Source organism: Jatropha curcas, chromosome 10 (genome assembly GCF_041381405.1).
Source record: "Jatropha curcas cultivar XTBG-Jc1 chromosome 10, XTBG_Jcur_1.0, whole genome shotgun sequence".
Classification (NCBI taxonomy): domain Eukaryota; kingdom Viridiplantae; phylum Streptophyta; class Magnoliopsida; order Malpighiales; family Euphorbiaceae; genus Jatropha; species Jatropha curcas.
Window position 1 is genome coordinate 2,543,426 of NC_143160.1, and position 12,453 is coordinate 2,555,878.

At 37.3% G+C, this 12,453-nt stretch overlaps 3 protein-coding genes and 1 long non-coding RNA gene across 4 annotated transcripts; 3 read left to right on the plus strand and 1 right to left on the minus strand.

Moving 5' to 3' along the window:
* Nucleotides 1-535: 535 nt before the first annotated feature.
* On the plus strand, nt 536-1,718 carry LOC110010970 (uncharacterized). The gene is made up of 2 exons (XR_016322835.1): nt 536-715; nt 1,315-1,718. It is a non-coding gene; the product is annotated as an uncharacterized LOC110010970 (long non-coding RNA).
* Nucleotides 1,719-2,640: 922 nt separating this feature from the next.
* On the plus strand, nt 2,641-4,957 carry LOC105648529 (Pyridoxal phosphate (PLP)-dependent transferases superfamily protein). Its single transcript, XM_012234951.4, has one exon. The coding sequence runs from the start codon at nt 2,762-2,764 to the stop codon at nt 4,829-4,831; it is 2,070 nt and encodes a 689-aa protein (XP_012090341.1). The 5' UTR covers nt 2,641-2,761; the 3' UTR covers nt 4,832-4,957.
* Nucleotides 4,958-6,142: 1,185 nt separating this feature from the next.
* On the minus strand, nt 6,143-8,059 carry LOC105648856 (Pentatricopeptide repeat (PPR-like) superfamily protein). The gene has a single exon (XM_020685011.3). The coding sequence runs from the start codon at nt 7,857-7,859 to the stop codon at nt 6,144-6,146; it is 1,716 nt and encodes a 571-aa protein (XP_020540670.1). The 5' UTR covers nt 7,860-8,059; the 3' UTR covers nt 6,143.
* Nucleotides 8,060-9,042: 983 nt separating this feature from the next.
* LOC105648530 (TCP family transcription factor) lies at nt 9,043-10,772 on the plus strand. The gene has a single exon (XM_012234952.4). The coding sequence runs from the start codon at nt 9,518-9,520 to the stop codon at nt 10,622-10,624; it is 1,107 nt and encodes a 368-aa protein (XP_012090342.3). The 5' UTR covers nt 9,043-9,517; the 3' UTR covers nt 10,625-10,772.
* The last annotated feature ends 1,681 nt before the right edge of the window (nt 10,773-12,453 follow it).

The window sequence follows — 12,453 nt, forward strand, 5'->3', positions numbered from 1 at the left end:
TAATAACATAATTTTATTGACAAATTGAAAAACAAAATTCAAGAATATATAAAATAGTATCACATGGGCCAAAATTGAAAATATAAAAATGAAATAATAGCATTGGCAACTAGAAGCACTGAAAAGCCAAAATATAATATAGAGGCCAAGAAAGAAAAGGGAACGGGAAAATGAAAGGGAAGGGAATATGGCATATGAAGATATGCTGGTGTTGTAATGCGACTAAAAATCATCATCACTGAAGGAGCATCTGCATCTCCTTCCTGCTGCACTTTTTCCCCTCTTATAACCTACAGACCATGGACAAAAAAAGGTTGAGCAGAAGAAGAATCTCACACACCTTTGTGAGATTTTCTCAAGATTTTTGAACACATAAAAAAGATTTCTAAAAAAATCAAAAAGGCTTTCAGAGGATATCCATGGCATAATCCTCAAGCATATGGCATTTCTTCTGTAGTTTATTCCATCAAACTTAAAGCTCCTTAGTTTATATAACAGCAAAATCCATCAGCTGCATGTAGCAAAATGACGAGATAGTTCAATAAGCAAATCAGTTATAGGGCGCCTCTCGCTTGGCAGGTACGTGCATTAACTTAATCTCATTAATAACCTGCCAAAGGAGAGTTGCCCTGTGACTGCTTCAGCTTAATTCAGATAAGTTGTCAGCTATCAACAGTACTACAAGTGAAGGTAATTAAGCTGCAAGTTTGCTAAGGTAAGGAAAGAAAATGCATTATAGCAATTAAAATCATGTTCCATTTGAAGCACATTCATTTCCCTAAGAGTAATGCACACTAAAGATATGTCAAACTATCACATTTATATACAATATAATTGTGTATCATTTTGCTCAGACAAGATGTAACATTTAGATAAAATTCTTTCGACAGAGACAATTCTAAATATATCATTTTAATTTTAATAGGTAGTTGATATTCATAAATATATATAGACGTCAATTAGTAATTTAGGAAAAATGCAAACGAATTTAAACGACATTCACCTGACATGCAAAAATCAATTTGCACATCATAACTCTTAACAAAGGGAGAGATAAAAAAAAACGACAGAACCAACACCTAGAAGGGTTGTTGAGGGAATCATGGTAAAAGTGGGCTTAAGAATTTTAATTGATGCAGTTTTTGGTTTGCACCTTGCACCCAGGACTTTCCTAATCGGACAAGTCTCCTTTTTTTTTCAATCCATTTTTGTAGTATTTCAATTTGCTGCCTGGATATTGCGACTCTGCCAACGGCCGCTGAGGCAAATTTGATAGCATCAGCTGGCCAATTGTTTTTTTCTTTATTTATTCAGACCAAAGACTATTTCTTTAAATTAATATCAACTCGATCGGCGACGAAAGGCTCCCAGGGAGCCAAGCGGATTGGACAGATGAGGCCAAGTGATAGATACAGACAGCTTGTTTGCTTGCAGTTGGAAGGAGAACGACAAAGTCCATATTTTACTTCCATTTTAATTTAGAATTAAGTAATGGGAAGCGTTATTTTTTAATGTAAAATATTTACTTATTGTATATTTGAGACAATTTCTATATCATTGAAACCGCGCTCCAAGTGGGAATTCTAAACTGAATTCAATCAGGAACTCGCTTTCTTTCTTTTCTTTCTTTTTTTTTTCCCCTTTTTTCAGCAGAATTCAAATGTAAAAAGAATGGAAAAGTGATGATCATAATTCAATACTAAATGTCTCCTTGATGACGGGCTTTTTCTGACTCTGCTTTTTCATTTTTTTGAAAAAGACCAACAATTGTTGAAAAATTGGGGCTTTCTAGTAACTAAAATCATGTTTGGCCATTCTCAGCTTTGCCAAGTAAATAATTATATATATAGTAACAACAAAATACAGGCCATTAAATAGAACTAATTCTTCTGTTTTTAACTTAATATTGCAAATCTGGACTGTCTATTTCAAGTTTTGTATTAAACACCATTAAAAAAGACTGGCCAAGTTAATACAACAAAACCTGGTAATCATTGGAAGGACACATGGCACCCAGTAAGTGGACACTGCGTACCATGCGCTGGAGTGGGGCTTGATAATTCATTCCTTACCAATCGGAGCCTTAATCCTGAAGGAAATTAAAAACGTCCTATACAAGCTTTCTGGGGCTGGCCAACATAAAGGTAACTTTGTCCTCCACTTGCATTTGTTGCCCTCCAGTCCTGCATCTACCTTTCAAACGAGTGAGATAATCGAGGATGACCATGACGAACCATTTTGGTACTGTTTAACAAATAAAGATTAATATGCACAACACAAGCATGACAAAAACAAAAATAAATAAATTAATTAATTAATGTTCTACTCAAGGAACAGCATACTGTAACTAAATCCATGCCCGTAGATCGTACTTTACATATTATCATTGATGGGGGATTGAAGATTGATTCCACCAAAAAAATTAGTTAATTTCATTAGCTAATTGGTGTTTTAGCGTATGAAATATTGTTTGTGCTAAACCATTTGACAGAACAAGGTCAACTTGGTAAGAACTGCAAAACACAATCAATTTAATAGTCTGACCTGTTCAACGTTTCCTTGTGGAGCCTGGGAGGCAACCTGTCCCCATCACGTTTAAACCAAAGTAAAGGTTCCACACTAATGCAAAAAGACAATAATAAATGCTCCTCATAAAGCTAACCATTGTAGCTGATTGAAAAGAAAACATCAAGAACGCAAACAAAGAGCAGAAACCGACCATAAAATATCAACGCAGTTGAGGGAAAGCAAGAAAAAAAAAATGCAGTCACCTTGTCTAAAAGAAGCCGCCCAGGTATGCCTTAATGGCTGCTGCCCAACCCCTCTCTTTGGCTACCCTGTCTCCCAGGAAAAAATTGGACAGACCAGAAGCACAGCATCAACATGTCGCCGGAACTTTGCTGCAACAGCTGCTTCCTCTATCTTCCCAAATACCCAATTTACAAATCCCGAGTCTCTCCCATCTTTGCAGGAATCATTTGCTGAATTCACCAAAGCCTACCCACAATACTCTGGTACCTATCAAGTTGACCAAATTCGAGCCCAAGAATACTATCAGCTCTCACACTCCCATCATACCTGTCTTGATTATATTGGCATCGGTCTCTTCTCCTATTCTCAGCTACAAAAACATGACTCCAGAAAACTTGTCTCTTCATCTACTTCTACAACTCAGTCGTCTCCTCAAATTTCGCATTTTCCCTTCTTCAGTGTGTCCTATAAAACAGGGAATCTGAAGACACAGCTACTTCATGGTGGCCAAGAATCAGAATTAGAATCTGCAATAAAGAATCGGATCATGAGGTTTCTCAATATTTCTGAAAAAGATTATTGTATGGTTTTCACTGCAAATAGAACATCAGCTTTCAAACTAGTAGCAGAATCTTACCCTTTCAGCTCAAGTCAAAAGCTCCTTACCGTTTATGACTATGAGAGTGAAGCAGTAGAAACCATGATTAATTGTTCTGAGAAGAAAGGGGCCAAGATAATGTCAGCAGAGTTCTCATGGCCTAGACTGAGGATTCATTCAGCAAAATTGAGGAAAATGATTACGAGGAAAAGAAAAAAGAAGAAGAAGAGGGGGCTATTTGTTTTCCCACTTCATTCTAGGGTGACTGGAGCCAGATATCCTTATCTATGGATGAGCGTCGCTCAGGAGAATGATTGGCATATCTTGATTGATGCTTGTGCATTAGGACCAAAGGACATGGACAGCTTTGGCCTCTCCCTCATTCGTCCAGACTTCCTCATTTGTTCATTCTACAAGATCTTTGGGGAAAACCCATCTGGATTCGGATGCCTCTTTGTCAAAAAATCTACTGTTCCACACATGGAAGATTCCAATAGTACTGGAATGATACGTCTCATCCCAGCAAACAAGCTATTTTGGTTCCTAGATGAATCTTCTGGTACTGATGTGGAACTTGAACAGACAACTAAATTTGTCTTAGAAGGAGATGAATTAGATACATCAAATTCCTTTTCAGGTCCAATAGCCATCCCAAAAATGCACCATGAAGAATTGGAACAAGGAGAAACCTCTGAGTCCCAAACTGCTGCAACAACTACAAAACAGAAAGTTTCAGAAAACTCCAAGTCTGAAACTGCAAGAACAACTACAGAACAGGAAGTATCAGAAACTGCAACCTCCGAGCTTCAAACTACAGGAACATTTACAATTCAGAAGGAGGCGGAAACTTCAGAGATTATGGAACCAGGAAAACCTGCTGAAGTACTCCAACAAGAAACTGCAAAAGCCAGCAGAAACGGGATAATGGAGATTGAATGCAGGGGTTTGGATCAAGTTGACTTACTAGGACTGACTCAGATCAGTAACAGAGCAAGGTGCCTGATCAATTGGCTGGTGAATGCTTTGATGAAGCTCAAGCATCCAAATACAGAAGAAATCCCTGTTATTAGAATATATGGCCCAAAGATAAAATTTGATCGTGGACCTGCATTGGCATTTAATGTGTTTGATTGGAAAGGGGAAAAGATTGAGGCTCCTCTTATACAAAAACTTGCTGATCGAAGCAACATATCTCTAAGCTGTGGATTCCTACATCATATCTCTTTCTCAGATAAGTTTGAAGAAGATAAGGCAACAGTTCTTGAGAGAAAAGCAAGCAGCGTAAAGGGAAAATTAACGAACAAGAGAGAAGAAAAATCAAATCTGGGAATAACAGTTGCCACAGTTGCACTTGGGTTCCTGGCCAACTTTGAGGACACCTACAGACTTTGGGCTTTCATTGCTCAGTTCCTGGATGCAGACTTTGTGGAAAAGGCAAAGTGGAGATACACAGCTCTGAATCAGAAAACAATTGAAGTTTAAATGGAAAATCATTTGTTTGCTCTTTTTTAGATTATGGAATTTATACAGGAAAAAAATACAAAAAGAAGAGAGGTAAGCCCAATTGTTTTTTCAGATGATAAATTCAAAAGCTTCCATTTTAGTTCATGATCTTCTGTATATAATTTTACACTGATCTCAGTGGCACACATTTGCACTTGAATTTTAGCAAGAAGAACAGCTCTACATTGATGCAAAGTGGTAACCTAGAAGATTATGACAAGAAACTTGAAGATGCTTCCTGACCAGCTGGTCACCTAAAACTCCCATTTGTTTAATTTTCCATTTTTATTCTGATCGGAACATTCATTAAGCACAAATTAATAACACTATACGTTTGCATGAGTTCCCAATGTACGAAAAAGTTATCCCATGATTACAAAAGGGTTATCCAAAAAATATCATTTACTAAAAGAGAAGAGATGAAATTAATTTTTTTGTCCCCATCAATTAAGGGTCAAGAACTGGATGCCTTTATTGTAGTTCCAATCTATCAGATTACTGTCACTAAAACCTTCAATAAATTACATTATCACTAAAACAGTCAACAATGCATGTGATGAAACATTCAAATTTTGTTGTGACATTATCCATTCACAAAAGTTTTGCAAGATAACTAGCATTTGCAGCAAGCTGTTTCATTATTTTTAAATGTTATCTCAAAATTGGAATATCAAGAATAAAACGTATGTGGAATAAAGAAACCTTGTAGTTGTTGATTTTTAAAATGCTTGGAGCTAATATAATGATTTTTTCAGGCAACGAATAGAATAACCAGATTGCATATAACAAGTCAAGGCAAGTGTATTACCATCCATGCACTCGGATAATATCAGCAAATCAAGATTGATATGAAACCACCGTATCCTTCTGTTAAATTATCACCAGCTACTTTCTCCAAGCAATCATTTGAAAGGACAGAAATACCAAAGTCCTCTGCACTAGAAAGATTCAAAAAAAAATAAAGCTCTGGTGAAGCTTAATGGGCCTAATGGCCAAAGCACAGGTGTTCAGTATTACCAAGATAATCACAAAGAGATTATTCATTGCTTGCCACATGTCCTGGCCTAACCGAGTCAATCACTTTATGAACCCCTAATGGGAGAGGATTCACATGTGTTCCCATCAATAACCACATCTCATAATAGTCCACACTATTATTTATGCACAATGTGATTAATTAGAGCATAGCCATTCTTAATTAGATCATTAAATCAAGCCCATCTTGATGCCCATTATAGATCAATTAATATCTTAACTTGATTAGCCAAAAACTAAAATTTGAAGCGCACATTTAACAAGACCATGTCTTAAGATCTCCAACAACAAACTCATAAGTCTGCCTGTCTACCTCTATAACACTCCACCCAGGAAACTTTTTAATTCCCTTCTCAAGCATTAATCTCCTTATTCTGGTCACATCAGTCCATCGTTGCTTAGAGGCATAGATATTAGAAAGGAGCACATAGAGCCCACTATCTACAGTCCCAAGCTCTATGAGGTGGTCTAGTATATCTTGAGGGAGTTTTAGAATTCCTTTGTCCTTGCAAGCACTAAGAAGAGCTCCCAATATAAGCACATCAGGTGCCATAGGCATAGTTCTCACGAGCATTAAAGCTTCATCCAAGAGTCCAGCCCTGCAAAGCAAATCTGTCATGCATCCATAGTGTTCTAACCTTGGGGAAAGATTATATTGCTGGCTTATCATCTGATTAAAGTATTTCCGTCCTTTATCTACCAAGCCAGAGTGGCAACAAGCTGTCAAAATGGCTAGAAATGTAACTTCATTTGGCGTACTACCCTCCCCCACCATTTCTTCAAAAAATTTCAGCGCCGCATAGCCACGTCCATGCATTGCCAATCCATTCAGTAAAGCATTCCATGTAAAGATGTTCTTACAGGGCATTTCATTGAAGGTCTGTAGTGCCCTCTCTATGCAGCCACACTTTGCATACATATCAACCATAGCAGTTCCAATATGAATATCCCTTTTGATGGCCCTCCTATCAATGTACTCATGTACCCATCGGCCATAATCCAGATCACCAACATTGGCACAAGCTGAAAGCACACTGGTAAGTATGACCCCATCAGGCTCAATACCTGAGCTGTGCATCTTGCGAAATAACACTAGCGATTCCTTGGGTCGTTGACATTGGACCAATCCACTTATAATACTGGTCCAAGAAACAATATCTTTCTTAGGAAGCTCATGAAATATTTGCTTGGCCTCACTCAAACACTCACACTTTACATACATATCCATAAGGGCATTGCTGGCCTCCAAACTTACCTTTGACGCGCGCTTAAATATCAATCCATGAATCCTTCTCCCCATACGCAGATTCCCGCTTCTCCCACAACCAACTAACAGACTAACAAACGTTGCCGTATTTGGCTCAACGTTCATGCTCAGAAACATGGTCACAGCCTCATCAAATAACCCTGCCCTCGCGTATCCAGCAATGATACTGGTCCAAGACACCACATCTCTCACAGGCATCTCATCAAACACTTTGCCAGCACTACGACAATCATCACAAACACCATATAGATGAACAAGCGAGTTTTGCACATAGAGATCGCATACAAGACCCATCTTAATAACTATCCCATGAATCTGCATCCCTTCTCCAATCCCCAAAAACATTGCACATGATTTCAGCATGGCAGGGAAAGTGTACGAATCAGGCAAAAATCCATTTCTCACTATTTGTCTATAACATAAAATTGCTATCTGCGGTCTATCACTGCCAGCATAGCTGGAAATTAAACTATTAAAAGGGAATGAGCTTACGCGCCAATCACATTGTTTCAAAAAACCACATCCGAAATCAACAAAATCGACAGATTTTCCAAAAAAGTCAACAACTCTTTTGACAACTAAGTCATTGCGGACAATGCCTGAAGTAACTAACTGGGCATGAATTTTCTTGAAAGATTTCAAATTGTTGCATCTACGAATGTAGTCTAAAAGAACCCATTTCAGATTTAGCCTGATTCTGCTCATATCGGTTGCATTATTCCATTTTCAGGGGAAAAAAAAAACTCTTTTGTTGTCCATAGACTTGCGATTGCGAAAGGCATGAATACATGAATCATGATTCCGCGAAACAGAGAGTTATCTAACTTTTTGAAACCGCACGAGCTAGCATAGATGCATTTTCGTCTACTGCTTACTAATCCTAATGCTGATCGTTTAACACTTCTTACCGGCCCCGTGACCCATCTCATTTGGGCCTCAAAAATAATGGGTTAGTACTAAGGGGAAAAGATTCATTCCTGGATCAGATCTGGCCACACCCATTCATGATCAACTCTAAAGTGGGCCCACTTTAGAATTTATATTTACTTGAAACCCGAAAAATAAAATTTATGCTTCTCCAACGAACTATTTACTGAGTTAAGGGTCATTTTACACTTGAAATCTAGCATGTTCCGAGTGACTATATTCCAGCTTATGTGGATAATTTTATATACGATAAAACTTGGGTTTTTTTTTTTTTTTTTTTATGGGACATTTGTTTAGCTAATTCATATATTTCTTTGGTGTGCAGGTATTTGGTAAATTTTTTAATCGGTCGTTGAATATTTTTTTATTAATTGTTAACATATTCACCCTAAATTTTAAAAAGTATACACATATATATTATAAATATAAAAACAATTATATCATTAACAGACTTTTTATATTTTAACAGCAACAACTGCTAAAATGTTATCAAACACTAATAGTACATAGCTAATCTCTCTAAGTCATCAACACCCACAAGTTATCGACTACTATAAACCACTAAACTAAATTGGATGGAAGAAAAGAATTGTCATCATAGATTTCTGATAAAAGTTTCATTGCATGCACTTTTAAACACGTTTTTTATTTTTATATGCGAAATATTAAGTTGATGTGCAGTAAGTATAGCTTCTAGAATAATAATTTTGATTTTTTTTTCAACTATTTAATTGATATTTAATTTTATAAATTAAAATATTAATAAAATAAATTTATAAATTAGATTATATAATAATTTTATAAGTTAAAGTGTTTTAATAAGATATGGTAAAATTTGAGTGGTCCACAAACTAAATGTAAAAAAGTATTAAGGAAGAAAATTTATGTATTCTGCAATAAAACATCTAATAATTTCTCAGGCTTTTACTTCTTTCTTGTAGTTATCGCTGAGTTGGGCTGATACGATTGGGAAGCATTACTAACAAACCTACGTAATCACCAGAAATAAGCCCGAGTCTGTAAGACTTGGAATTATAATGTAGTGTCCATCAGTCATCACATATCTTCTTCCTGGCCTCCTCCATCCCCGTCCGTCTTTTTTCCCCTCCAAAAGTTACCAACTGTGCTTTTGAGGGTCCCTTTCGTTCTTGAACTTAATACGACACTGGACTCTCGCAAAAGATATGTGGGGGTTTCGTTATTTATTTGTTTAGGGTTTTTTTTTTTTTTTTTTTTTTTTTTTTTTTTTTTTTTAATTATCAATTTTGTTTCTTTAATTCTCACACAGGGCAAAAATCAAATCCCAGTCAACCCAACCCTTTCTACTGGGTTTTTTGATCAATCTTTTTTTCTCTTTATGGGTTTATGCTTAATTGTTTGGTGCGTTAAAATTCGTCAATTTCCTTCTTGTTTTTTAGTTTGTTAATCTCTCCAATATGGCATCCAGTCGACACCACACTATTGAAGAAATCGATCGAGAACAAAGTATCACCCCCAATTTCTCCTCCTCAGAGACATCTATGGTAGACCCACCTGACCCGCAAACCGATGGCGGACCTGAATCAACGATCCTGCCTAAAGAAGAAGAGTTTACAGACTCAGATGGCCATGAGTTAGGTGACAACAACAACAACAACAACAATTCTCTTCCAATTAGTCTCTTACAGGTACCGAAATCTAGCAATACTAGGGCACTAGTCACTGCCAAGAGACCCTCCAAGGACCGTCATACGAAGGTGGAAGGCCGTGGCCGTAGGATCCGTATGCCTGCTACGTGTGCGGCTAGGATTTTTCAACTGACGCGAGAGTTAGGTCACAAGTCTGACGGCGAAACCATCCGGTGGCTTCTAGAGCACGCAGAGCCAGCTATTATTGAAGCTACTGGAACGGGAACTGTCCCTGCTATTGCAGTGTCCATTAATGGAACTCTCAAAATCCCAACTACTTCCCCGGCAAGGCCTGACGGTGATGAATTATTGCCGAAGAAGAGACGGAAGAGACCTTCAAACAGTGATTTTATCGACGTTAACGAGCAACAGACCTCTGTATCTTCAGGTTTGGCCCCAATTTCGCCAACAGCAGCAGCAACGTTACCAAATTATGGGGGCGGTAGCACGCAGGGGTTGGTGCCGTTTTGGCCTATGGGTACTTTTATGTTGCCACAGTCTGGTAGTGGGTCCAATCAGTCGCAGTTATGGGCAATCCCTGCTGCTGCGACACCGTTTTTTAACGTGGCTGCAAGACCCATTTCTAGTTTTGTCTCGGCTATGCAACCTGGGGTCCAGTTGGGCGGCGTTGTTGGTGTTGGCGTTGGTGTTGGTGGAAGTGCTGGCGTTTCAAATTCAATTGGATCAGGTGGGTCTTCTTCTCAAATGGGTTCAATGAGTTCCAGTTCCGGTACTAATAACACAGGTGGCGGTAGTAATACTAATACTGGCACTGCTCAAATGCTTAGGGATTTCTCTTTGGAGATTTATGATAAAAAGGAGCTTCAATTTTTAGGTCATTCTGCTGCTCAACAATCTCCATCTTCAAAGCCTTAAATTAAATCAAATGCAGGGTTTTAGTTTTAGTTTTAGTTTTTTTTTTTTTTTAATTTTTCCTTTTTTGAAAAAAATTTTTCCTTTGTAATGCGTACGAGGACATGAACATGAGAAGAACAGGCTTAATTGATTTTTTCTTTTCTTTTTAGTTTTTTTGATGGATGGTTTAGCTAGTTTGGAAGCGTCTGACCTCCGACGTGCAAATTGTGGGGTTTTGTTCTTTGGGAGTACGTGGGCCTGGCCTGCCTGTGCGGTCTGCGTTGATGCGTGTAGGGGTCAACAAGGACAGTGGTGGTGGCGCGTGGACCAAGCCGAATGGTTTAATGAGGGCCAGCAGTTTTTGTCACGTGATGTGGCACGTGTACCTAGGAATTTGGGCCCACTTATTGTCTTTTTAAGGCTTTCTGAGTTGTGTTCCCCTTCCATGGCCCAGGCTTTTAGGTCCTTCTCTGACTCTGTACGCATGACGGCTGGCCTGGCTAACACGCGTCTTCTTCATAGCTGTTTCGTGGGGGCTTGTTCAAGGACTGCTTGACACGTTGACTTTTATTTCTTTTCTTTTCTTTTTGTCACTGACCTTTTTAGAAGTAGTTGATAGTTGATTCGTTTATACAAGTGAAAATAATAACTGATTCTCTAAATTTTGGCTTAATTAACGCTTAAGAGGATATCTATTTTCAAAAATCAATATGAAAATCTTTAACTTTTAATCCCGTTAATAAAAAGGTGCTTTTGTCTAAAATAACACTTTTTCTTTCAAATGAAGAAAATTTTCAAATTTCAAAATCCACAAATCTAAAATAATTAAATCTAATAGGTAAACAAATCTCAAATCCTTCAACCAAACACTTTTTTTCCTCTATCACCATCTTCTCCTTTCTCTAGTAACTCCAGGCGGCGAGTGCGGTGGCTATTTGCGACAGCTGAATCTCCGATGAACTCGATTTCATTGCACTTCCAGTAACTCCGGTGACGACGATGGCTATTGTAACCTCCTTTATTTCCTTCAATTTTTTCCCAATATTTGAGATTAAGTTTTGGATTTGATGGGATTTGAAGGAGGACTCTCAATGTTTGAGATTGAATTTTGGATTCGATGGGATTTGAAGGAGGACTATTTGTATTCTGGTATTTTTGATAGGTTTCTTAGTTTGAGTTTTAGTGTAAAATTTAAGGGGAAGATTTTAGAGATGGTGTTGGTTTGTTGGTGTAGATCTGCCGTCGATGGCTATGGAGCTTAGCTATTGGATTTGATTGTTGAAATGGGGAAGCAAATAACTCTTTTGGTGGATGTCTAAAAGTCTAAATCTAACGTTAAAGTTTATTTTGTAAGTGAGGGCATTTTCAGAATTTCATAGTTATTTAACGGAAAAAAAGTGTTGATTTTAAACTGAATGATCTTTCTATTGACGGATTAAAATTTCGGAATCTTGAAGTTGGTTATTTGGAAACTGATATCCTTAAACGTTAATTAAGTCAAAATTTATGCACCCAATTATTATTTTCCCTTTATATAATTATCTTGGAATTTTTGTACATTGAAGGTACGAATGGTACATTGATAATACTTAATTCTTAATTTAGGTCAATTTTTAATTGTTTCTTTACTAAGTAGGTAACTAATCTGAAATTATCTTCAAATAGAATATTTTAATTTTCTCTTTTATATTTTTTATTAGTATGAAAATATTACTGCCGGTCGTGTTATATCTTTTATTAATGTTTTTGTGAATTTTGTTTGAAAGAAAAAAGGTGTCTGGCTAACTTATAGTCTATAGGGATTCAATAATGGATCCTTCTGATAATAATTTCTTTAGAGATCAACAAGC